This window comes from Protomyctophum bolini, assembly GCF_963924005.1.
Source record: "Protomyctophum bolini genome assembly, chromosome: 20".
Classification (NCBI taxonomy): domain Eukaryota; kingdom Metazoa; phylum Chordata; class Actinopteri; order Myctophiformes; family Myctophidae; genus Protomyctophum; species Protomyctophum bolini.
Window position 1 is genome coordinate 24359965 of NC_137881.1, and position 26621 is coordinate 24386585.

Genomic DNA, 26621 nt, shown 5'->3' on the forward strand with positions numbered 1-26621 from the left:
ACAGAAGTATTGGTATCAAAATATACTTAAAGTAGCCTACCAAAAGTAGAAAGTAGCCTACTTATTGTGCAGAATGTCCCATTTCAAGTTTTCAAATGTAAAAAAAAACCTAAACTCACAGTACTTAAGTAAATGTACTTAGTTACCTTAGTTACACCCTACCAGTGTGTTACTACTAGTAATTGGTTTAAAAAGCAGGTGGCTTGCGCACATCCAGTTCCTGGCTGGTGCTGGACTAAGGTAAACACAGTGAAGAGTCCGCACACAGGTTTGCTCCAATGGTAATCACCTGAAGGCAGGCGATTCATCACCTGATGAAGGCCGCCCGCGGCCGTAAGTGTTACTTACTTATGGTGTTTTAAATGAAAGAAAACACCATTGGAGCAAACCTGTGTGCGGACTTTCTTCTCTTCACTACTAGTAATCTGCCTTTGGTTTCATCCGTTCCCATGATGCCGTCTATTAGCTTGCAGAGGTAAAGCAGAGCAGTCGAGTCGAGTCCAAACTGAAATGTGGGTTCATTCCAGATGTGTGTCAATTATGAAACTGTAAATGATGAAACTTTGTGTGTGTGAAAAGTGTGTGTGGATGGAGAACACCACGTCTTGTGTCATCATCCAATACGTAAGAGAGAGGGAGTTTTTAGAAGGACCATGTTAAGTTGTTTGTGATTCATGAGCACTGAAGTCTGACGTCATTTACCTGACCTGGGACCCGGGTCGTGTTTTTTCCCACCCATTCACAATCCGCATAAACTTTTCTTTCTTTTGTGTTTTTGTTTTCCGACAGCAAGAAATCACTAATGTTACTGACGCTATTTTATTTGCCACAAATAGATTGTATCAATATCAAATATGAGTGACCGGGACAATTGTGTTTACTTTTGGACCGCGACGAGTCTGACGATTCTAAGATGACCCAATGTTATTCTCCATGGAGAAATGACTTCCCCAGGGGATGAGCGAGTGACGTCAGGACTTCAGTACTCTATAATGGTGCACTTTAAAGCTACTATAGTCCCTCATACGGACTTTGCAGTATACTGTATTATTCCTTCAACGAGCTTCTGTACTTGAAGATGTTGTGAAAGCCTTACGTCTGTCTGAAGCCGTTGAAGCACACGTCAAAGCGCTGTTGTGAATGTGAGCATTAGCCTACTGCACATTGTATAGTCACCCCAATCAGAAGAGTTGGTTGGGCTCCTATAGCCACGTACTGTATACTCAGGGTTGATTGAAAAAGAAAAGCCACTAATATATTATTTACACATTTATCTATTTTAAATTAATGCGTTAATCAACGACTAGCCGATGATGATGCTAACGTTATTCCGTCCTAATCCACACACTGTCACGATTATGAACTTAAGTTGACGATTTAATTGCCACGCACATAATTGCGATTAACGATTTAATTGTGTTTTTTGCATTGAACATTGGAACGTTACAGTTTGTATTTAAGGCTTCGTAATCACAAATTGCACAGGGCAGATATGACATGTAACTTAAATACACAAACAAATCACTAACACATTTAATAATTTAGATCAGCTATTTCTTTTAACATGGAAACAATTGAAGATCATGCAAAAACAATTGTGATTATCTCAAATAATTATTAGGCGATTATAATTTATGTAATAATTGTGACAGCCCTATCCACACTGATGCTGAGGAGTTGTGATGTATGATGTATCCCATGCTGTATGAAATTAGATCTACAATACATGAGATGATTTGAAAATGAAATAAAGGACGTGTGGAAATCCATCATTGTCGTTTTGTTTTGTAGTCGTTTGTAGTTTTAAAATTGTGAGGTCCAAATGGTCCTCACAACGCGCGCACGCACGCACGCACGCACACACACACACACACACACACACACACACTTGGAGAGGCTTTAAGTGCGCATGCCGGTAGGCCAGTAAGGAGGGAGTTACAATAGTCAAGTTTTGACATGACTGATGTCTGGATAAGGAGCTGGACTGACTCTCCTGGGTGAGGAAGGGTCTAATTTGTCGAATGTTATAGACAACCGTCTATAAACACAACACGAGATATCTGTCTAAACACCTGAACGTGCATGGCCAGAGCGCTCTGTCTTCTGGAATGTGATAAAACTATCCATACAAAAACACATACAATACAAATGCAATACAATGACAAGTAAACATGGTAGGGAACAGAACAACCATGCAGTGAGAAGTGAAATCAGTGATAAATAGAGCTGATAATTACTTATCATTTACAGATTTGAGTTGTTTTTAGCCACGTCTTAAGGTTGAATTTGAAGGTCAAATAGTTATTTCTGTAGGAGACTGTTCCAGTGATGGGATTCTCTAACAGAGAAGACTGTTTTACAAAACACACTGTACACTAAGTACAATAAGTGAGACACAACGTTTCGGCCGCACTTTGCAGTCCCCACTGGGACTGGTAGTTGCTCTGTGAAAACATCCTGGAAATAAAAATGTCTGGGTTTCCGAGGCTACTGTCCCTTCGATCTATGAACTGTTTCAGTGGTGGAGGTAAGTCCTTTTAAAATCTTAAAAGTGAGACAAGTATCTGCAAAATATTGAAAGCAGTCAAATTAAATAAATTGTACTTTTGAACTATATGTCAATGGTGGTAACAGTTGGGCTTTTGGTCAACCCATAGCCATATTCATATAGCTATGTAGGTATTTGCCATACAAATTGAGGCATGACAGTTTTTATCAGTCATAGAAAGTAAAAATAATAATAATAAATACAATTGAACGGAAATTCTAATGTATAGCCTAATCACTTTGTGGTGTATTATGAATCATATAGCATATTAATAAGTACATGGTTATTCATAATTGTATACTTCTCATGTTTGAAAAAGTATGTTTAACAGATGGCCAAAGAGTGAAGGCTATCTGCAGGTTCATCTCAAAGATAGGGTCTGCGACCACAGGCCTTGGCTTACAGCAGCTGTTACAAATTAAAATACCTAGGCTATTGTTTTACTGTGCAGGGATGCTTTCAAAATAGACCACCTGGGGCTATCCTGGTTGATCAGAGCCATCTTTATGACAGGAGGCTCAGATAGGCACACTGCACACTGTCTCTCACACACAAATTCTCCATTTATTTAGCTATGCATTTTATTAGTACTACAGTTGGGGGTCTTTGACTTAGCCGTTTCCCCTGACACACACACACACACACACACACACACACACACACACACACACACACACACACACACACACACACACACACACACACACACACACACACACACACACACACACACACACACACACACACACAGATATTTAGATTAGATCTGTTGGAGCTAGAGGTGAAAACTAAGAGAAACTGGTGACCACCAGGCGCTCAGCCTTAATTTGCTATACTATGGAAAGATGACTTTGTTATGCTGGTAACCTGATGTAACTATATCGAAGATGCCTTTGTTTGAATAAATGATGGACTTTGCCTGGAATCGTAACTCATTTTGTGCTACATTAGGAAATTAAGGGCAAGTAGAACAAATGCCTCTGAGACCTTAGTGTTAACCCTGTGTGTGTGTGTGTGTGTGTGTGTGTGTGTGTGTGTGTGTGTGTGCACTGACTGCTGGTCTGCTTTGAATGATTCAAATGCAGGGCTAGGCAATGGCATGGATTGACTCCTCCCACCCAGCTGTGCTTCTCCCAGCCTGTGTGTGAGTGTGAGCTTAGCTGCATGACTAGGCGAGGGAAGTCAACCTTTTTGTGGTGGCTAGATCACTCACACACAGCACTCCAGGCATGTTTTGTTTCCATTCAAATCTCCCTGGCTTTTTAGAGATTAATTCATACCTCACTGCACACATCTCTCTCTCACACACACACACACACACACACACACACACACACACACACACACACACACACGCCTATCCTACAGTACACACAACCCCTCAGTGTAGTGATGCTAGGTTCCCTAGACTAATGCTAGGTTCCTTAGACTGATGCTAGGTTCTTTTAGACTGGTGCTTAGACTGAGGTTCTTGGTTTTATGGCTCTACACTGTCTCTAAGTTTACCTTGCTTACTGTAAAGCCCCTCTGGATTAAGAGCGGGTGCTAAATGCCTACGTTGTAAATTGTAAGCAAATGTTAATATGTTAATAATGACTTTCACACACACAGCAGAGGATGGGTTCAGCGAGGACACTTTAATTAAGCCCTAATCCCCCGCCGACGGGGGCAGCGGCTGTCCACCTCATGAACAGCTCTCAGCGGGTAAATGGGGATGGTCAAGGTCTCAGGTTCCAACTCCGATATTTTAGATTTTCCCTCCTGGACCCCCCTGGGGTTTAAGGGGTTTTAACAGTACTAATCGAGCCGGGGATCGAACCGGGAACCACAACCGATGTCTTGGTGGACACACCGATATCATCCACCAGACAATAACCAGTGGTGTAAAGTAACTAAGTACAATTACTTAAGTACTGTACTTGAGTACAATTTTGAGGTATTTGTAATTTACTTCAGTATTTCCAATTTCCAATACGTTTACTTGTACTCCACTACATCTCGGACAAATATTGTACTTTTACTCCACTACAATTATTTGAAAACTTTAGTTAGTTCAGCTTGGTATTCTCCATATGCAGACCGCGGCCATCTTACCATATAAGTTAATGGCAAGGTGCTACCTAGGTGTAACTTCCAAAGACAGCCCATTCATCCAAACAGAAAAGTCCTATCTGATTGTATTAAACAACATCAAACTCACCAACATTGCAGCTGTATGGAAAGCTTGAATTATCCTCTTTCTATCCTCAAAGTGTTTGTTTCATAAAAATCCACTGTACAGTATATTGTATACATGTTATGAGCTACTTTGTGTCCTTGCAGGTGATTCTTTTTCTAAGTGCTGGAGTTTGGAAGCGCTCGTTAGATATCACTGAACGGCCACCTGTTTTGAATTAGCACATAATGCAAGAGGCAGCAGGACATTGCTTTACTGAAAACTATGATGGAAACATGGCCCCGGTCTGCAAATGGGCAATTCTCCATATTCAGACCGCAGCCATCTTGCCAGCAAGGTGATACCTAGGTGATACTTACCATAGACAGCCCATTCATCCAAACAGAAAAGTCCCCTCTAATTCTATTAAACAACGTCAAAATCACAAACATTGCAGCTGTAGGGAAAGCTTGAATTATCCTCTTTCAATCTGTAGTGTTTTTCATAAAAATCCACCGTAGACATTTTATGAGCTACTTCCTGTCAACTAATGCTAGTTGACTATCACTCAACGCCCATGTGTACCACCTGTTTTGAATGTGCACATAATGCAGGAGGCAGCAGGAGGTTGCTTTACTGATAACGAGCACTTCCATACTCTGATACTTAGAAAATAATCATCTGCAAGGATTTTCTCGACAGGAAGTAGCTCATAAAATGTCTACGGTGGATTTTTATTAAACAAAAACTTTACAGATTGAAAGAGGATAATTCAAGCTTTCCCTACAGCTGCAATGTTGGTGATTTTGACATTGTTTAAAATAATTAAAGAGGACTTTTCTGTTTGGATGAATGGGCTCTCTATGGGAAGTGTCCATGGTATCACCTAGGTATCACCTTGCTGGCAAGATGGCTGCGGTCTGAATATGGCAAATTGAGTCCCCAGGATGACTACGGCAGGTGTGTAATTAATCAACAAGAAAACTATTCAAAAAATCATCTTTTATTATATTTGTCAGTATTCTATGGCTTAAAACTCTGTACTCCAACATATATCTCTCTCTCTAATTCAAAGACACACACATCGGTCAGGTTTATGAACATTCCTTAAAATTCACACGTTAAGGCAAGTCAATAACATTAAAACATGAATGATAATGACCAAAGACAGACTGACAAACCGAGTAACATTTCCAATCACAAACGAGAACAGAATCATGTTTAGAATCAGACAGAACTACAACATTTGGTCTACATATCGCAGAATGCCATCCAAACAAATCCACAGGCATTCATGTAATCAGGGTTCCCACACATTTTTACAATTTGCCCTTCGCTAAACCCCACCCCAAAAGCGATTGTCCAATGCCAAACGTTGCTATGCTAGGCTAGCTTTCGTCACCTCATAGCTCTGTCAGTGTTATTTTGCATGGCTGTGTTGTTGAACACATGCACAGCTTAACGTCTGGAAAGTTACACGACTTAACATGCATCTCAATGGGTGAGAAGGAAAGCTTGACAAGTCTCCTCTCTTACTAACCGTTATTAACGTGCCTATTGGACAAGGACGGGTTGGGGAGCCGGGGAGGGATTTAGCAAAGGGCTAATTAACATTCATTCAGCACAATAATGAGTCTCTTACAGTATCCCAGGGCATAGGATCATGCTGCAGCAGTACGTTGTGAGCTTGCAGATCTGTTATTCTTGTCATGTACTGGTATATTAAGCTGCAATCACGCTGTCCCTTTGGCGAATAACGACTTATACTACATATTTTGTATAATGTTATACAATTGTATTGTTTTATTAGCAAAATCAATAGCCAACAATTTTTTCCAGGACTGGAAAATGTTTTTCTTTCTAATTTCAAAATATTTTCAGGAATTTCATGACTGTGGGAACCCTGTGTATTATTGTACTCACCAAGCACAATGGCAGAACTCAAGCAACAAGGAATGTGCTAAAGCGTGAACAATGTCGCCACCTAGGGGCGAATCATGTGATGTGCAAAGGGCCGCATAAAGCCCTGAGGGACTACGGCCAATAGTTTAAGTGGTTAATCATTTACTAGTCGATGATGTACAGCAACCATATTTCCAACTCACGTGAGCTTGTTAGATTAGCCAACTGCCTCATATTTGTTGCTTATAATGATTAAAGCGGTTAACCGTCAGTGTTATCACGATGATGTGCAAATAGTTTTATTGCAGAAACGTTCAAATAGAAATGCTTGCGTTAACTTTAACACAACGCAGCGCAACTTCCACCATTAGAAATGATGTGCTACCAAGTCTGCTACTGTATACGTACATAAGCTAAACACACAAAGCAGCATTCTCAGAAAAAGTAAAGAAAACGAAATACTGTAACTAATAATGCTTGAACGTAAGAATTATTCATGGATGGGACGATTCCTCCATTTGCAGTTATAACTCAACAAAAGATTGCACGTAAATAATTTTAGAACTGTAGTTCTGTCAAATCGACGACGACAAAAGACAATTCTACCCCCACCCCCCCACCCCCACCCTCAAAAAAAAAGAAAAAAGGCTTCCTGTGCGTGTTTGTTCAGCAGCGTGATTTTTTTGAACTCTGTACTTTTAACCACTTTTAACCCCAGCATACCTACTGTATTCTGGGGGGAAACGTTTGATGAAAGATCTAGCCAATCTAGCTTGTAGATCGGCAATGTTTCAGCAAAGATATTTAAAAGAGAATTTTAGATTAGCTGTTTTCTTACGTTAATCATTGTTATATCCTAGAACAGGTGGTAAAGGTAAAATATTAAATAAAAACATCCAGAGCACAGCGCAGCTGGGTCTTAGGCTAGATCGCTCGGAAATTTGATATTTTTTCCTACACATATCTTTCATAATGACCAAAGAGGGCTTTGCAAGGGGCTTCTGTAAACAAGTCGAAATACCTACCCGTACAGTCTGAGCTGCGCTCCGCTCTGAATGTGGTTGGGCCTTTTCTCCCGCCTCTACTACTCAGATTACGGTAAGAAAAGCACCCGGTCCGGGATTCTCCTTTAACCGCGTACTAGAGCGGAAAGAGAACAGGCTCTAGCATGGAGCCCTGTGGAACTTCGTGAGGTTAATTCTCGGACATCTTGCGGATCATGTAGTTGAGGATTCCTCCGTGGTGGAAGTAGGTGAGCTCCACGTCCGTGTCATACCTCATCCTCACCTGGAACGTCTTGCCCGTGTCCAGCTGGGGGAGAAGAAGCACAACCAGAACCAGGTTTAAAAGCGTAAAGAAGTGGGTGATACACCCCCGGACTTTGGTAACCTAAGATCTAAAAAGTCTGGTGGAGCATACCTTTTTTTGTGGCTTTCGCCTTTATGTTATATATACAGTAGGCTGACAGGAGAGATGGGGGGGGGGGGGGTAACATGCAGTAAAGGCCGTCGGGATCGGGAGTCGAACCCGTGGCACACTGCCAGACTGGATTACCAGCCAAGGTGCCTGGACCGCTGAGCCACGGCCCAGGCCAGTGTATCGACAAGCATCCTGGGCGTGAGCGTAGCATAGTGTACCTTAACATCGACCAGCATCCTGGGCGTGAGCGTCTCAGGCATGATCACATCGTAGCGCTCTCGTCCCGTCAGGCCCAGGCTGTCTGCCGTGTCCCCCTGCAGGTACTCCAGAGGAATGACGCCCATGCCCACCAGGTTGCTGCGATGGATGCGCTCGTAGCTCTCTGCCAGAACCGCCTTGACACCCTGAAACCAGACAACATACACCGCCTTGATACCCTGAACTACAACAAAACACAATGCTTGTATTGGCAGTTTAAGAAAATGTCACCATTCAAAAAAAATCACACCCGTGTAACTGAGTGGTCCCCCCCCCCCCCCCCCCCACCTCTCTCTCATTAGCAGGCAACAGTGCAGCACGATCCCTCTCTCTGTTCTGGCACAACAGCGCCCCTACTGGTACTCATTATACATGCTCATTAACACATACATAGGTGAACACATAGGTGAACAGTACATAGGCGGAGACGGACATTGCTGTTCCTTGGAGTGGTTGCACCAGTCAAAAAGAAAAACGCTAACGTGGATTATACCGAAGAAAAGCTGAAGCATTGCGGTTCACTTTGAGACAAAGTTAGAAGCAATACATAAATAGGACAAGAATCCAATGTAGTCAGGAGTGACCTTTAAAACACTGTTTGCCATTTGTATGGGTCACGACTGGAGTAAAAATCCCATTTTCTTTTCCTATAAACAATATTAAAAATATTTTTATATTTTATACATTTTAAAACACTGTACAAGATGTGCCATTAAACTACTTGTTGGAATGCACAGTAAAATCCTAAGTGTATAGAGTACAATATACAAATGGAACCATTATGGGTCCAGTTGTGAGTTAAACAAACACTCACCAGCAGTAAAGGACCCTTTAGGAGGTGACACTCACTAGCAGGAAGGGACTGTTTAGGAGGTGAAGGGACTGTTTAGGAGGTAACACTCACCAGCAGGAAGGGACCTTTAGCGGCCCAGTCCCTGGAACTGCCCGACCCGTACTCCTTCCCCGCCAGGATGAGGAGAGCATGGCCAGCCTGTTGGTACCTCTCTGCTGCATCGAACACATCCATCTGAAACCACAGAGACACCAGTTAGTTGTACCATTGAACACATCCATCTGTAACCAGAGTAACACCCTTTAGTTGTACTCCTATCTGGTACCTCTCTGCTGCATAGAACACATCCATCTATAGAGAGAGACACTAGTTAGTTGTACCTCTGCTGCATCGAACATATCCTTCTGTATAAAGGAGAGACACCAGTTAGTTGTACACATCCATCTGTATAGAAGAGAGAGACACCAGTTAGTTGTACCACTTTTTTACTATCGAACACATCCATCTGTATACACAGTATAACCACACTGTGTCACTGCGAGCTTGACTATTTCTGGAACATGACACTGGCACACAAGACAACTGGTTAAATCAGAAAGAAGAGGGGACTCACCGTTTCGTCAGTCGGGAGGTACAAAGTGCGCGGCGCCTGCTTGTTGAGGAACTTGTTGAAGAGGCGGATGTTGGCGAAGGTTCCACGGGCCATGACGGCGTCGTTGCCTCGCCGAGAGCCGTACGAGTTGAAGTCGCGCGGTGTCAAACTGTGAGAGAGAACACAAGAGGAGGACAGGTCGCATTGAGACCAGACATGATGGACGCACCTCCGTAATCTGTGGTCTTTTGACCGATATCATCTCTGTTAGGTGGAAACCTCATCAAATCAAAAGCATCAAAAGGAGCAGATCTACAAGCTCAAAACGTGTCACTTCTCACCACGTCTCAAGCTTGTAGATCTGCTACTTCTTATGGTTTTGTAGTAGTAGGGCGTATTAGGGCGTTAATTCACAAAAAAAAAGTGGGGCTGTTATATACTCAACCCTCTCCCAGGGAGTAGCGTGCTGCGGGACTGTTATACTCACCCCCTGCTAGTGAGGTAGCGGGACTGTTATAATACTCACCCCCTGGATGTGAGGTAGCGTGCTGCAGGACTGTTATAATACTCACCCTCTGGATGTGAGGTAGCGTGCTGCGGGGCTGTTGCGAGCGATGTTCCCGGCAGGAGAGATGTGGTCCGTTGTGACAGAGTCGCTGAAGTTCAGCAGCACGTACGCGCCCTCGATGGACCGGGGCGGCTGCAGTTCCCTGGTCTGACGGAGGGGAGAATGGAACACCACACAGCGCAATATGCAGTCATTAGGGACAGTGTTGGAAATTAACGTATTACTTAATATTATTGCATTTTTCCAGTAACTAGAAATATCAGGGGTTGACTCTAAGGTCTCAGAGGCACAGGTCATGTTCTACTTGCCCAAAGGTCATGCCCACTTGTCCAAAAAGTAAATCGTCCATCATAAAGTGATTATAAATTTGAATTACCGTTCAATGGTAACTTTTTTTTGGTTTAGTTTGTTTTACTTTGTCATACCTCAATTTGTATAGTATGGCAAATACCTACATAGCTATGAATATGGCTAGGGGTTCACACTGGCTATTTTATATCACTGCACTCGGACTTATGGTGTGTTGCCAGCTTAAATCAATATTGCAGAAAAATAGGTGAAGAGGTCGCACACACCAAGAACAACAGGTTTATTTCTGTACATCAGGACAAACATTTCGGCTATCCAGCCTTCATCAGTGTCAACATTGACACAGGGACTCAGTGACACAAAGTTTTAGGACCACTGACATAGAAACATAGGTTTTGCAGAAAGGTGTCAGGAATTTGAAGACAATTGTAAAATCTGGCGTCATGTCTTAATGAGTTATTTACCAGTCCGTCAAAGAAGGGCGGAGACTTGATGTAGGTGGAGGCGGGGTCCCAGGTGTACAGCTTGTCAGACGGAGCGTCGAGCGCGTTCCAGCGCTCGTTCACACTCTGAAAGAAAGAACCCAACACATTCATGACCATGACAGAGGGAGAGTTCCAGAACACATTCATGACCATGACAGAGAGAGAGTTCCAGCACTCATTGACGTTCTGTCAAGAGGAGAAGAAAGAAATCAGTACTCAGCCCCCATCATAAGAAATAAATTAGTACTCGCCCCCTATCGTAAGAAATAAATGAGTACTCGTCCCCCCATCATAAGAAATAAATTAGTACTCACCCCCAACATAAGAAATAAATTAGTACTCGCCACCCATCGTAAGAAATAAATTAGTACTCGCCCCCCAATGGCCCCCATCGTAAGAAAGAAATCAGTACTCGCCCCCCACCATAAGAACGAGGCCTCTAACCTCAATGCTAGAGCATGTTTTGCTAATGATTTTAGTAATAGTTCAGTAACAAAATATGCTTTAACATTGAACCCACAAGGCAGGAGGAAGAGAGGAAGGCACAGAGCCACCTGGAGAAGAACCACAGAGCAGGGGATGAAGGCGCAGCAGGGGCTGTTATGGAAACAACTGGAGCGGAGAGGATGGCCTATTATATGTTCCTCGGGGAATTTAAAGGCCTAAGTAAGTAAGTCTAACCTCGATCTTCTCATAGACCTCTTTAAACATGGAGGGGATGACAAACTCTCTCTCCACGGCCTGGATCTCCTCTCTGGTCGGCCAGATGTCTCGAAGGAAGATCTCCTTTCCCTCGGCGTTCACAGCTACAGAAGACAAATCACAGAGAACGGATACTAGACATCGTCACAGCTACAGAAGACAGAGCACAGAACGGATACTAGACATCGTCACAGCTACAGAAGACAGAGCACAGAACGGATACTAGACATCGTCACAGCTACAGAAGACAGAGCACAGAGAACTGATACTAGACATCGTCACAGCTACAGAAGACAGAGCACAGAACTGATACTAGACATCGTCACAGCTACAAAAGACAGAGCACAGAACTGATACTAGACATCGTCACAGCTACAGAAGACAGAGCACAGAACTGATACTAGACATCGTCACAGCTACAGAAGACAAAGCACAGAGAACAGATACTAGACATCGTCACAGCTACAGAAGACAGAGCACAGAACGGATACTAGACATCGTCACAGCTACAGAAGACAAAGCACAGAGAACGAATACTAGACATCGTCACAGCTACAGAAGACAGAGCACAGAACTGATACTAGACATCGTCACAGCTACAAAAGACAGAGCACAGAACGGATACTAGACATCGTCACAGCTACAGAAGACAAAGCACAGAGAACAGATACTAGACATCGTCACAGCTACAGAAGACAAATCACAGAGAACGAATACTAGACATCGTCACAGCTACAAAAGACAGAGCACAGAACGGATACTAGACATTGTCACAGCTACAAAAGACAGAGCACAGAAAACAGATACTAGACATCAGCAGGACGAAAAACAAGGACCATCCGGAATCACTTCCGAAAACATCTAAACGTCAAATCCAAACCAAACGGACAAAAAAAAGCTGCCAGAAGAAGCAATTTTTACCAATGAATTTCCAAATTATTTCCAGAATATTTAACAAAATGTCCAGGCCTATATGTAACAATCATTCAGCTTGATAATGAGTCTCTCACTCCTATGTGCAATGCCCAAAGACAGGCAACAATAAAGCATTGAATATAGAATGCTATAATTCCATTCCAAATGTTGTGCCAAATGTTGTGCTACATCACTATGCTAGGGCATAGGATCACTCTGCAGCATGTTGAGAGCTTGTAGATCTGTTATTTTTGTCACATACCCGGTACACATTACGCTGCAATCACGCAATAAGTGAAAACTAACTTGTTACATATTTAGGGTAATATTATACATGGTTTGAATTTTTTTTTCATGAACTAAATCAATCAAACAGAATTTATTTATTTTTCAATTTCAAAATATTTCCAAGAATATCATGAATAAATAAAAAGCTTGTCTTTTTTCAGGAAATGGAAGAAAGAAGCGGTTCTTTTTGGCGGTGTTGTGGAAGGACTAGTTACCGATGGGCTCCGTCTCGAAGTCGATCCTCACGGTCCCGGCGATGGCGTAGGCAATGACGAGGGGCGGCGAGGCCAGGTAATTGGCTCTGGTGTTTGGGTGGACACGCCCCTCAAAGTTCCTGTTCCCCGACAGGATCCCTGCGGCCACCAAATCTCCCTGGAACAAAAAGCAACCAAACCAGCATAATGTATTTCAATGTTTATACTCTGGCTAACAGAGGTTCACTCTAATCTAGGGCATCTCCCAAAATAATCATATTTGAATTGTGGACCTCCTAAAATAATCATATTTGAACAGGGGATATCAGATCATAGCGCAGCACCGAGTGCCACACTACAAGCCTGTAGATCTGCTATTTTTGAAAAATCTTGGAATATATATTCGTTCACAGTGAACGTTTATTTTTTTTAATGTTTTTTTGTGGCTTTCGCCTTTATTTTATATTTTTTATGGAGGGACAGACAGTAGGCTGACAGGAAATGGGGAGAGAGATGGGGGGAAGACAAGTAAAGGCTCGGGATCGGGAGTCGAACCCGCGGCACACTGCCAGACTGGATTACCTGCCAACTGCCAAGGTGCTTGGACCATTGAGCCATGGCCCGTTTTTTAACTTTTAATTTGCTCCTGGGGGGGTCCCTGGAACAACACATTTTTAGATGGGGGTCGGCGGCCAATTACATATAATTCTTTGGGTCCTTGACATGAAACTGATATAGAAACATAGGTTTTTCAGAAAACTGCCAGGATTTAGAAGACATTTTGTAGAATCAGGTTCTCAGGTATTAAAACTCATTCAGTGCCACCTGGTGGACACCAGTTTTGGCCCTTGTTGCCACCGAAGCCCATTATAAATAAATGAAAGAAAATGTAATTCTATTGTGCATGTAATGTGCATATCATCACCTGCACACCAGATTAGAGGAATTTTCGAAATATGGATGAAGTTAAAAAGAAAAGCGCCATTGGCACTCTTGGCCACCAGGGGGAGGCGTCCAAAGGCATCATGTGGCACTGAGACAGTTTTAATGGTTTAAAATAAGCCCTATAGCAGCTACAGCAAGTGAAATGTTGTTACCTGGGTAATGGCCTCGACTACAGGCTCTGGGAGTGGTCCACTGTTTCCAATACAGGTCATGCATCCGTAGCCCACAACCTCAAATCTAATGGGACACAACCAGGATAATGTTTATTACCATGTATACACGTTACATGTATACATGTATACACAGCATGGGTCTGCCCGGAACCGAATACCCGAGAGCTGAACCGAGCCGTTTCGGGCCCAAAATATAGACTTGTCCTTCGGGCAGGGGCGGTTCCATTCCAAATTGCCACCGGTCTCGGTCGGGGCATCTGAAATGCATCCCGAAAGGACCCGTGAGGATCCGAGCTTTAAATATATATATTCAACTTTTAAAATAGTTTAAAAAATAAACATATGCGTACGTTGTAATTATTACACTATATAATCCATATTGTCTCTCACATTCGCTCCACAGCGATTTGGAATGGAACGCATCCCCATCTCGAGATGGGTGTGTCCGACTCTGAAACACACAGCGCGCACACGCACACACACCGGCTATTAATGCAATCATGGTGGCCCTCTTGAGTGATGTGAAATGCAAACTACAAATCAAACAGTATAGTGAGCAAGCCCCAAGAGGAAAAATATGTTTTCAGTCAGTTTTTTTTTACGGCTGTGGAGTGGCTTAGAATGTTTCTCCACTCCGTTCGGTTCGGTTCAAATATCCTCGGTTCAGTTTCGGACCGGGTCCAAATTTTATGGACCCGTGCTACCCTCTAATACACGTAGTACATTTCATTAAAATAATACAAATATACCAGCACACGACTGGGATAATGTTTACCATGTATACATGTTCAGTACATTACATTAACTCATGCATTGTTCAGCCATGAAATACACCAAACCATGACGAAATAATGTTAGGGCTTAAGTGTTTTGCTTAGGGTCATTTTTTGACACGAATACCGAGCGAGCCAGAGGGAAAACTGGTGAGCTTTCGGATTACCAGGCTCTGCTCACTAAGCAGTCAGCCGGTCATAAACAATATAGAAGTAGCTTAAATCACACTCATGTCGACTGTGAGAGGAACTAGTGAACATAAGAAGTGCTATTATTATAGTGGACTACATTTACCCAGGAGGAAATACAGTACAGAGGGTTTGGTTTGAACTAATGTTCAAGTAATGGGGGGTGGGGGATTTATGAAAACACAAAAAGTTTGAATATGCCTGAAAGCAACAAAATACATACAGTCCACGAGTCCCTCTGAGCAGTTTGACCACAATATTTATTAAATTATTTGCCCAGCCTTACTAATGCTGGGGTTGCCATGGCAATCATTTGTCTCATTCGAGCCATGGTGGCCAGAGCCTTTTCTGGCGGGCACTACACTCCCTCGGGTTGTCCGCGACGCACGTGTCGAAATGAAGTCGCTGGGGCAAACGGTTTGCAAGTTACGTGGATTGCAGACTTACGTATGTACAGTATGTACAGAGATTGGGTGCATTTTTGTAAAATAAAGTCGGTATGTTCCCCAGCCTTCCTTACCAAAGCTGAAAGAGGTAGTCCATGACTCCTCTCTCCTTACTCACCCCAGCTGAAAGAGGTAGTCCATGACTCTCTCCTTACTCACCCCAGCTGAAAGAGGTAGTCCATGACTCCTCTCTCCTTACTCACCCCAGCTGAAAGAGGTAGTCCATGACTCTCTCCTTACTCACCCCAGCTGAAAGAGGTAGTCCATGACTCCTCTCTCCTTACTCACCCCAGCTGAAAGAGGTAGTCCATCACTCCGCTCTCCTTCAGGTAGTAGGTGACCACCCCGCTGCCTGGAGACAGGCTGGTCTTGATGTACGGCTTCACACTCAGACCGTGCTCTATGGCTTTCTTGGCCAGCAGCCCTGACAAGAAAACAAATGGAACATCATCTGTGTTCCATTGCATGACGGCATGCAGTGGCATCATTTCAGCAAAAGCTAAAGGTATTGCAAGTTCACAACGCATGCACGCACAGTCGTGCTCAGGTGTCATGCCCGAACTTTGTGGTCCCAATCACGGGATTAATACAATTTTGAATCCGATCCCGCAGGAATCGGGAATCCCAAAAATATTTCAGCCTCTATTGGTTACGTACCGGCCCCCAGCATGACAGAGGGGTTGCTGGTGTGTTACATACATGCTAAGAATTATGTTTTGGTAGCCATTCAGCCAACCAGTTGAAGACATTGCAGATTGATACAAAAGCCATACCAGCCCTGATTTAAAAAATAATTTCGTATTTTAAAAAACGCCAGAGGGTTAACTTTTTCTTTCATGAAATACCTGCGATTTCTGGCCGATTGAACATGCATCCTATTGCCAGTTTAGCCAGTTCAAATACTCTAACTCTATACTATAAGCTAAGCTTGTATAGGTGGCCTATTTTCGGTGCATGACGTGACATTCTATATATGGGATCCAAATGACTGAAATCAGTCGACTGTGGCGACTGAGAACCTGAATCCATGAGTACGTACCGGCCCCCAGCATCACAGAGGGGTTGCTGGTGTTGGTGCAGCTGGTGATGGCGGCGATGACAACGGAGCCGTGTGACAGCGTGTACTCGGTGTCGTTGAAGTGGAAGGGCACCGCGGCACTGTGGCGCTCCGCCGACACCTGGAAGCCCTTGAACCCTTGCTGAAATCACCCATCATAGACACAAACACGGGACAGGTCAGTGAATAGGCTCCATGCACAGTACACAGAATAACGTCCTTAAGGGATGGGAATTATCGATGAATTCATTGATAAGTTTTGATGCGATTATACCCAGTTACATTTAAAAAAGAATAAGTCAATTTCTTTATAACCAAGATATTCGATTAAAAAAAACATTGTTTTTAATGAGATGTAGTCACTACGCCCGAAAATGTCCCCTGTATACAACTATACATCTAGCTTAGCTTGTAGCCACTGCCTGCAGGGACTGCCCAGCACAGCTGTTGTTCATGTTTTGATTAGGTGTGCAGTGATGCTCCTTTGAAGCACGGTACAGATCTATTTCAACCAATCAGATTTCTTCCTCGAAACTACCTGTGGTATAATAGACCTATAGTTAGTTACCTTTGCTGCCAGGCACGACTCAAAGTCCGTCTTCATGTCGGACACAGCGATCCTGTCCTGGGGTCTCTTGGGTCCGCTGCAGCACGGCACCACGGAGGTCAGGTCCAACTCAAACACCTGACGGGGGACGGACAGAGACACGTCACTGTGCTGCAACCCTGACAAGCACTTGGAATTTACATTAGTTTGACTCGGCACAGATACATATTTTCACAATGTTTGCCTCCTTCTTATGTAAAATTTGACAATTTGGTATTAAAGGGTCTTAAAAGTCGTTCAATTGTAACATTAGAAATGTGCAGATACCCTGTATACACTTGTGTTCTACAAGCTCAGTTTGGCAATTTTCGCCAAATGTTTGTCTATTAATAATCCAGAAAAAGCACATTAGGGCTATTTCATACTTAGTTACATATAAAATGTACACATGTATCTCATAGAACATGTCCATAACAGGGCCACAGGGATGAAAGTGGTTGAGCAGGTTTTGAGGTGACGATAAGGAAGTTAGTTAAAAAGCTCCTTTTGCACGCCTACTCCAAGACACAGGAGCAGGCAGTCGATGCATGACCACACAGGAAACTATAAACGTCAGGTTAATAACTTTTGTGACGCCAACACAGTGTGCGAGACATCTCTCTTTTGTCTGTTGTACTGACCCGTGTGAAGTCTGGGTCTTGTGTGACGGAGGTGTAGTCTCGGTACATTCCCACTGCTTTCAGGTACTTGACGATGTAGGCCAGCTTCTCTGGATCTCTCCCTGGGAGGAAAACAACCACGTCATTACTATAGGCCTGTCATGACCCCCGCAGATAATAATAATAATGCAGGTGGTAATTCATTGATTTAATCAATTCTTGTTTTACTACTACTACTACTACTACTGTAATGGATTGCTTGGATCGGAGCGTTAGATCGGTCATTTTCGCTGCAGTCCGATCCGATCCGATCTACGTTTTTGGGCTGAAATCGGGCCGAAGATCGGATCACAGCATCCTACAGGCTAATTAAGGACGGAACTCACCGGTCTGCTCCAGGTACCCGACACTGACGTCGTCCACAGGGAAGAACGCTGCCGTGGCTCCGTACTCGGGACACATGTTGGCAATGGTGGCTCTGTCTGCGATGGACAGCTGGGCCACGCCGGGCCCATAGAACTCCACGAACTGACCCACCACACCCACCTGACGCAGGTGCTGCACACATACAGTAAGTAGTACAGTACAAGATGAAAGGACTTGACGTCTAGTTTTTCTTATTATTTTAACCAGCCAATGAACCCCAGAAGTCATTTCAGGGTTTTCATCAATTACGTTAGATCGCGGTCTTTGTCAATGTATGAATGGCTCTAGGTTGCTATGAAAACGGACTGACCTCATGCTTCCTTCAAAGCATGAGGAGTCAGGCTGGCCAGAGGGAGGCAGTATAGAGACCAGGATTACTGCATGTTTTTTGTGAGGGTACCTATCCTAGGGGACACTTGATACACGTATGCGAGACAAGACAGTACGGTGTAGTCCGGTTACCTTGGTAACGGTGAGGACGATGTCCGTGGAGGTGATGAACTTGTTGGGGGTCCCGTACAGCTTGTATCCCACCACCTCAGGGAGAACCATGCTGATTGGCTGGCCCAGCATCACCGCCTCCGCCTCGATCCCGCCCACACCTGGGACAAATGGAGGGTTTCTTTGGTGAAGAAAATTAACACTATATTGATTCTAGGCTTAATATAATTGATATAAATATTTTTGTACATCTCTATGGGGAAAAATGAATGGCCAATTTTTAAGTGGAACCAGAAAACCACGCCTATTGCTATGCCCTATATAGCAATTCATTGTACACACATCGCACGCACGCGCACGCACACGCACGCACGCACACGCACGCACGCATATACATTTATGGGACTGTAAGGACGAAACGGAAGTGGGGAGGAGGCTTCACTTCAGCTTTATCGTTACTCATGATAGAGCTTCCGTTCTCCAGACTGTATTTCAAATGCTGTACGGAAGCATTTGAAAATTGCGAGAGGCAACAGTCTGGCAATGCGAGACTATCACTCACCCCATCCCAGCACTCCCAGGCCGTCTATCATGGTGGTGTGGGAGTCGGTGCCCACCAGGCTGTCGGGGTAGTAGAGCCCGTCCTGGTCAAATACCACCCTGGCCAGATACTCCAGGTTCACCTGGTGGACAATCCCCGAGCCGGGGGGGATGATACGCATGTTCCTGAACGCCTTGGAACCCCACTGGAGAACACAATGACAAACATTCAATATGTTTTAGTTTTTTAAATCACGCATTTAGCAGACGCTCTTAATCCAGAGCGATTTACAGCAAAGCAAGAACACACGGTAACACATCAAATACATAGAAATAGTCATCAAGAATCATAAGCAAGTAGAATATCTGTACAATGAATATATAAGTATACACTATAGAGTGCTACTGTATGTCTACATATTACCGTAATGCGCAGAATTCCTTTCAAGGAAGAGCAACTTGGAACAATCTACCCACTAACATAACATCCTTTTCTTCTTTTAAGGTTCAACTAGGCGTATGGCTTGACTCTGAACTCTCATTCAAATGTCACATTGTTTGGAAAATAAACTATAGTGCTGGTGTTCTCTACCGTAACAGGAAATGCTTCACATTTACAGTCAGAAAGAAACTGGTTCTCCACTTCTCCAACTCATATTACCCATCATGGACTATGCTGATGTTGTTTACCAGACTGCACCTAAAAATAACCTTCTTCCACTCAATACTGTTTACAACCGTTTATGCAGATTCATCCTTGGCTGTCCAAATATGACTCACCATTGCACAATGTATGAAACTCTTAACTTGCCATCTCCCTCCGTGCTGTAACTGTAACCAGCAGCACTGGTTACAGTTCATTTTTAAATGCATTTATTTTAATTATCCACAATACATGGTGCATTACACCTCTAGACATCAGCTGAGACATTGTTCACAGGTCTACTTTAATGTTCCAACAGTGTCTACCTCCGAGTAGAGTACAGTAATAGATCTAGAGACGCATTGTTTCCCATATGTGCTTTGTATTTTGTGTGTTGTTTTGTGTGTTTTTATCTTTTGTGTGTATTATTATTATGTCTTTTTTTTCCTCTCTTGTTTGTACCCCATTAGTAATGTTTGTATATTTAGTTTTGCTGGCTTTTGGTGACTATAGACGGATGGGAACTAGCATTCTTGCTAAATCAGGTGTATCAATAAAAAAAAGAACTTGAATTTACACTATATAAAGCATTTATCCTAAATAAATGTAGCACACTATATGACTTAATTAACCAATAATATACTCCATTGACCGGAGTCCCCCAGTGGTCTAGTAGGCCACCTCTCCTTTTCTCCGTCAACACCCTCCCTCATCCAGAAATGAAAATAGCCGATCCAGATCTTTTCAACAAATGCTCGTTGCCTTTCTAGGACACTAAGGTTCTTTCTTGTGGTTAATGTTTAACCCTTTGTGTGCCCACACAACACTTTCAAAAAGGGTGCCCACGTTTTACATTCATTTTTTTGCCTTTCTTTTTTTCTTTTGCAAAGACGCCCACAGACGTCTTGGGCACTACATATGGGACGTTTCCCAGGACGTCTGTGGAAGAACTGAAACCTCTCTTTGTTTCAAAATGTTTCAAATACGCTTTACGCTATACTAACCTTTAAGAACTGAAACCTCTCTTTGTTTCTGTCAAACTCCAGGTCCTGGTTCTTCTGGAGGCTGTCAGTCCTGAAAGACAAACAGACAAACAAATAGTTTGTGTTACAGAAAGTCAGGTTTGTCTGGAACTTCACCTCCCAGATGAGGTTTTTCACAATATCGTATCCAAAAAGTAAAGGTGACACCTACAGATGTTTGAGGGTTCGCCGGGAAGTACAATGTTTACTACGGGGTGAAACAACCGTTTAAATGGCTTATATAGTCATGTTTTCCCATTGTAGCCGAAACGGGAGCAGTACTGGGACCTGCCGTGGTTGGATGGTTCTTCCGGGTTGAATGAGAAAACATGGCACAGGCTGACTAAATAAGCGATACAAACGTTTTTCTTTTCTTCTCCAAACTCCCCGCTACGTTAAAAACTCTCCCGCTCCCACTCCACTCGTATGCTCTGTGCAAGACTACTGCTGGTTGTAAACAAGAGTTAAGGCAATTTTTCTATTTGCACTGTAGCCATTTGGTCATTAGATAAGAGCATTGTGACAAGTTGTGAGCTTGTAGATCAGCTATTTTCGCTATGTCTCGTGCAACGACGTAGCACAAAGAGCCAAAAGCCTCACTTCCTGTTGAAGTCCACCTGGATGGAATGGTCGATGACCAGGTCAGCAGGACACACAGGGTTAATCTTCTCTGGGTCTCCGCCAAGCTTCATCACCGCGTCACGCATGGCAGCGAAGTCCACCACCGCAGGCACACCCCTAGTGGAGAGGAGGAGGAAAACATCATCTGTTTGTACATGAAGACAGACACATCCAAGCATATTTCAAACCCCTTTTAGGTGCATTGGTACAGGTACAGCACGTCATTAACATTAAAAGACGATAGCCGATCTACAAACTCACAACGTATAATTTGTGAGCTTGTAGATCGATTAGTATTTCCCCACAAAGTTCACCCCACAAAAAATGGGACACTGGGATTCTAGGACACTAGGACCATGCCAGTGAAACGTCGATAATAATTGTATTTGTATATTTTACATTTTTTAATGAGCATGGGTGCGTGCGTGGGTGTGTGCGTGTGTGCCAAGCGTACGTGAAGTCCTGCAGGATGACCCTGGCGGGCCTGAAGGGCACCTCCACGCTCCGGGTCTGCGTGGTCTTCCAGTCCAGGATGCTCTCCACGTCCGAGCTCTTCACCAGGAACTCGTCGCAGTTCCTGACCGCCGACTCCAGGAGCACGCGGATGGAGAAGGGGAGACGCTCTGAGGACGGACAGACAATTATACTAAGAGATGAGCTGACGGTATAGGGCTGTACAGGGCGCCGCCCTGGTAGTGATGAAGATGCATGTCCCCACAGCCAGTCACAGTTTTCGCACCTTGCTAACCTCACTAACAAAACAGGAATGACCGACCTTGGATGCATATCAATGGTGGCGGACTGGTGGTCCTGCTAAGTAGCCTACTCTAGGTGTAAGTAATCGAATTAGCCACAGTTAAATTGTAAATCGCAATTATTTGTGTGACAATTAATCTTAACTTAGAATGTGTAATCGTGACAGGCCTAGAGAGACAATCATTGTTCATTTATAATTATGAAGATTGAATATAGTTTCTGTTGAGCACGAACCTCCTACCTCCAAATTGTACATTTTTATTTTTATTTTCAAAACCGGGAGATGAAATCTTCCATTACTACATCGCCAGCGTAAGTCTGATCTCTCTTTAGAAGTGTTAAAATTCTAACCAAGATGCATGATAAAGTCAGAAATTAGGACAGCGTGGCCTGGGCCGTGGCTCAACGGTCCAGGCACCTTGGCTGGTAATCCAGTCTGGCAGTGTTCCGCGGGTTCGATCCCGGCCTTTAATGCATGTCACCCCCCCCCCATCTCTCTCCCCATTTCCCGTCAGCCTACTGTCTGTCCCTCCATAAAACATTTTTTTTTTAAAGAGAAAATATTGAGGTTTGTCAGGTCGTAAACCAGGAAGTAATGGCTGCATGCGCAGCAAAACAGGCCCGGGAGGGGTTGAGCAAGGCGTTGCGGCCGCTGTAAAAAAATTGATTTTAGCGATGACGTTATATATCATTAACATCCCAGGTTATTACCATATCTGGGATCTCCGAGTTTGGTCAGGTTGTAGAAGCGCCGGTCCGGGGCGTCGGGGTCCAGGGGCTCTGCGATGTGCTCAAACGGGTTGGTGGTCATTATCCTGGAGCTGCTCTACAGTCTACACCTCGATGCACTGGACTGGACACAGCTCTGACAGACACACGGACCAGAAGAAATCTATAAAAGAAGAAAATAATGATGAGTCTGTGGAAATGTTTAACACAATGTCAATGTGTGCTTCCCCTAGAAGCCAGAACGTGGCGCCAGTGCCAAAGAAATCCGCGGTCACTTCCTGCCCGCCCCGGAAGTGATAGCCCTCAAATTTTGAGCCAAATTTTCATTCCAGGCTATGCATCGACGCACTGTGGTTTCACTTTCTTAATCTTAGCGTGATCAAAGGTCGTAGTTTGTCTCATTTTGAGGAGAAAAATAACTATTAAGCGTGCATGCAAGTGAATTTAGTTAACAGAACATATTTTACGTTTTATGAGTGAGATACCATACTGCAAATCTAATCAAATCCAACTGTTTGGAATGAGCTCTAATAAAAATCAGATCACTGCCTTCCTTGGGTCAATTCATGTTAATGATTTCCAACGGTTTTGTTCAAGATTAATAATAAAACATTTTGTTTATATTGCACTTTACATTTGAAACAAACCTCAAAGTGCTGCAGCACAGAATAAAAGCATTTGCAGGAAACAACAAGCAGTAAAAACCTAAAAAGCAAACCTAAATGGTGTGTTAAACAGGAAAGTGTCAAAGGTCTCTCTCTGACGACGACGACGACAATACGTGCCAGTCCAGATAACAGCTGACATGAATCTGTAACAAATCCTCCTCTCATTGTGCAACTGTTACAGTAGCATTGAGGACAGACTGCCTGCCTCACCCACACACCCTAAGGACAAAAAGAATACCCTACTACGCAAACCACAGTTTGTCTAAGCTGTGGGAAGTTATAATGAAGAAGGTCCGACAGTATGAAAGACAAATAAATACAACTGTTCTCTTCAACTTGAAACTGCAGTAATCAAGCTCATAATGAATTGTTGCGACAATTAAATAATTGAGTCATGCGGACGCCGGACGGTGCGGACCTAATAGCTTCTTAGTTTTGTACCTCATTTGCCAGGTCCCATGCTGTCCTAGAAAGCAGTTCAACAGTAACACGCACGTACGCACGTGAGCACGTACGCACCACAAAGAGCTCTGGTTGGTGGTCTGGTGGGGGCGGTGTGGGCCTCTCTAGGAAGGAACTGACTTTGATAAAGTGCTGAGTGATCATTACATAATCTAACTCCAAGTGTGCATACATAATGCATACTAGCATTCAGACCACTGTGACTGCACTCTATTGCATCTTTAGTAGGGGTGGGTGATATGGAAAAGAATAATAATCACGATTCTTTTTCAAGCAGTATCACGATCCAAGGTATCACGATTTGTTGTTTTTGAGCGGTGCCTAGACGCTCCAATACGCAGCTGTGTGTGTGTCCGTCCCTGTGTATGTATGTCCATTTCAGCACAGACTGCTACAGTAGTGCTCTGTGACCTGGGGTGGCAATGTTGGGTGGCTAGCGCTGTGTGACCTGGGGTTTGCAGTACAGTTCAGTACAGTACCTATAACAAATCAGCATAGTTGCACCGCTCAGTTCACACATGTGTGATTTTGATGGTTATTTGACAAGTTACTGAACAGTACAACCACATACAAGGTAACACAAACTAAAAGACTATGTAGTAAGTTGTAACACACCATTACACTACTGGAGCGGTGCCCATTGGGCACTGGCATACTTGGAAATGATGCAAGTTGGCAGAGGCTTTTGTGTCAAAATCACCCGTGATTTGTGTGCTAGGGTTAATGAGTGATCAGAAATAGCTCATGTATGAGTGATCAGAAAGCACTTTGCATCTCCTCACCATGTCACTCTCACTGTGTAAAAGGTGAACTGATAAGAGAGGTTAGGAGACGCCACTTTCACCTGAAATGTCCACACGCTGTAGGACGGAATATTATATTATTATTATATGGCTGTCGGGCATAAACCTCATATCCAATATATATTTTCTTTTATTATTTTTGGGGGGGGGGGTTGTAATTGAATGCCCTACTTGATCATGCTTCCCAAAGTGGGTGCCGTGGACCTGGTGGCACCCTAGGGTGCCGTGACACAAGTCCAGGGGTGCATCCAGTGGTGGAAACAGTACTCAAAATCTCAAATTGTTTGTAAAAGTATCAATAGTGTACCTACCCTAAGGGACACGGGGGAGAACATGCCTATAGGGTATGGGCGCTGATGACGCGGAGGAGAGAAGTAAGTGAACACGCTCCCAGCGCCCACAGAGTCCCCAGCGACATAAATGTATGGGTTCTATAAGTAAGTAGGCTTAGCTAAGTAACAATGTAATTCAGGTGGTGCCATGGATGAAAAGGTTATTTAGGCTACAGGGGTGACCCGAGACAAAAGTTTGAGAACCTAACTATACTCCTTGAGGGGGTTCCAGGGGGTCCCCCAGCTAAATGAGTTAATACATGTACAGCATTAACCATTTTATACCTAACCATATGGCATTCTTATTCATATAAAGTAAATTACTATGTAATAATACATACACACACACACACACACACACACACACACACACACACACACACACACACACACACACACACACACACACACAGCTATCGCCATTGACATTTCAATCAAGATATCACAGATATTTTGAAGCCTATATTATATGGTCTCAAACGCAATAAAAAGCACAATCAATGGTCTGAGATGCTATTACAATAAATATGTGATCAATGTGCAAACGTATAAAGATTAATGAATTAAAGCCCGACCATAAACAAACAGCTACACTAATAAACAAACAACAAAACAGAGATTAAATTAAAAACAAAACCACCAGATTTATTTAATAATCTGTTTTACGGCGGTTGTGGACGCTTTCCGACCAGAGCAGATCTACAAGCACACATAGCTGTGCTTGTAGATCCTCTTGTAGATCCGCTCTGCTCTCGTCGGAAAGACAGTGACAGTTGAGTTGAGGGCTAGAAGCTCCAGTAAAATCGCTTGTTTTCCGTTGTTCTTAGCCTTTAATGATGTGACACCGAACGTGCACTTACCTTGGCTGGCGCAGTAAATAAAGCCGTCTGTGTGCGTCTCTGTCCGTGCGCTTGTGCGTCTGTGTGTGTGTCTAAATGTTAATGTGACCCAGAGATGATCACTACTGACTGCAGATTGCAGACTACAAAACACACTGCTGCTACTCTCTTCCTGGTTCACCGTGACGTCACGCAACGACGTCACTGTGCACGTGATGTGTGTGGGGATTTTCAAAATATAAGCACCAAGAGAGAGACGGACATGCCACACACACACAGACACAGAGTCACACACACACCATCTAAATTACAACCTGCACATAACATTCATTGAATCATTGCCAACCCCTGATTTCCATTCCAATACAACACTACAGCGCTACCCAGTGTTCAACTAAAAAGCACCACACACACGTGACACG

At 43.6% G+C, this 26621-nt stretch overlaps 1 protein-coding gene across 1 annotated transcript; it reads right to left on the reverse strand.

The window, feature by feature from the left end:
* Positions 1-5690: 5690 nt before the first annotated feature.
* aco1 (aconitase 1, soluble) lies at positions 5691-26351 on the reverse strand. Its single transcript, XM_080792649.1, has 21 exons — positions 26221-26351; positions 23078-23258; positions 22065-22233; positions 21590-21727; positions 20972-21041; positions 19347-19530; positions 18806-18945; positions 18304-18475; positions 17939-18039; positions 17280-17396; positions 16694-16853; positions 15943-16078; positions 14226-14310; positions 13150-13306; positions 11711-11835; positions 11009-11113; positions 10240-10382; positions 9689-9836; positions 9187-9309; positions 8243-8428; positions 5691-7916 (listed from the first exon to the last, which is right to left on the reverse strand). The coding sequence occupies exons 2-21, from the start codon at positions 23175-23177 to the stop codon at positions 7800-7802; spliced, it is 2676 nt and encodes an 891-aa protein (XP_080648775.1). The 5' UTR covers positions 23178-23258; positions 26221-26351; the 3' UTR covers positions 5691-7799.
* Positions 26352-26621: the final 270 nt, after the last annotated feature.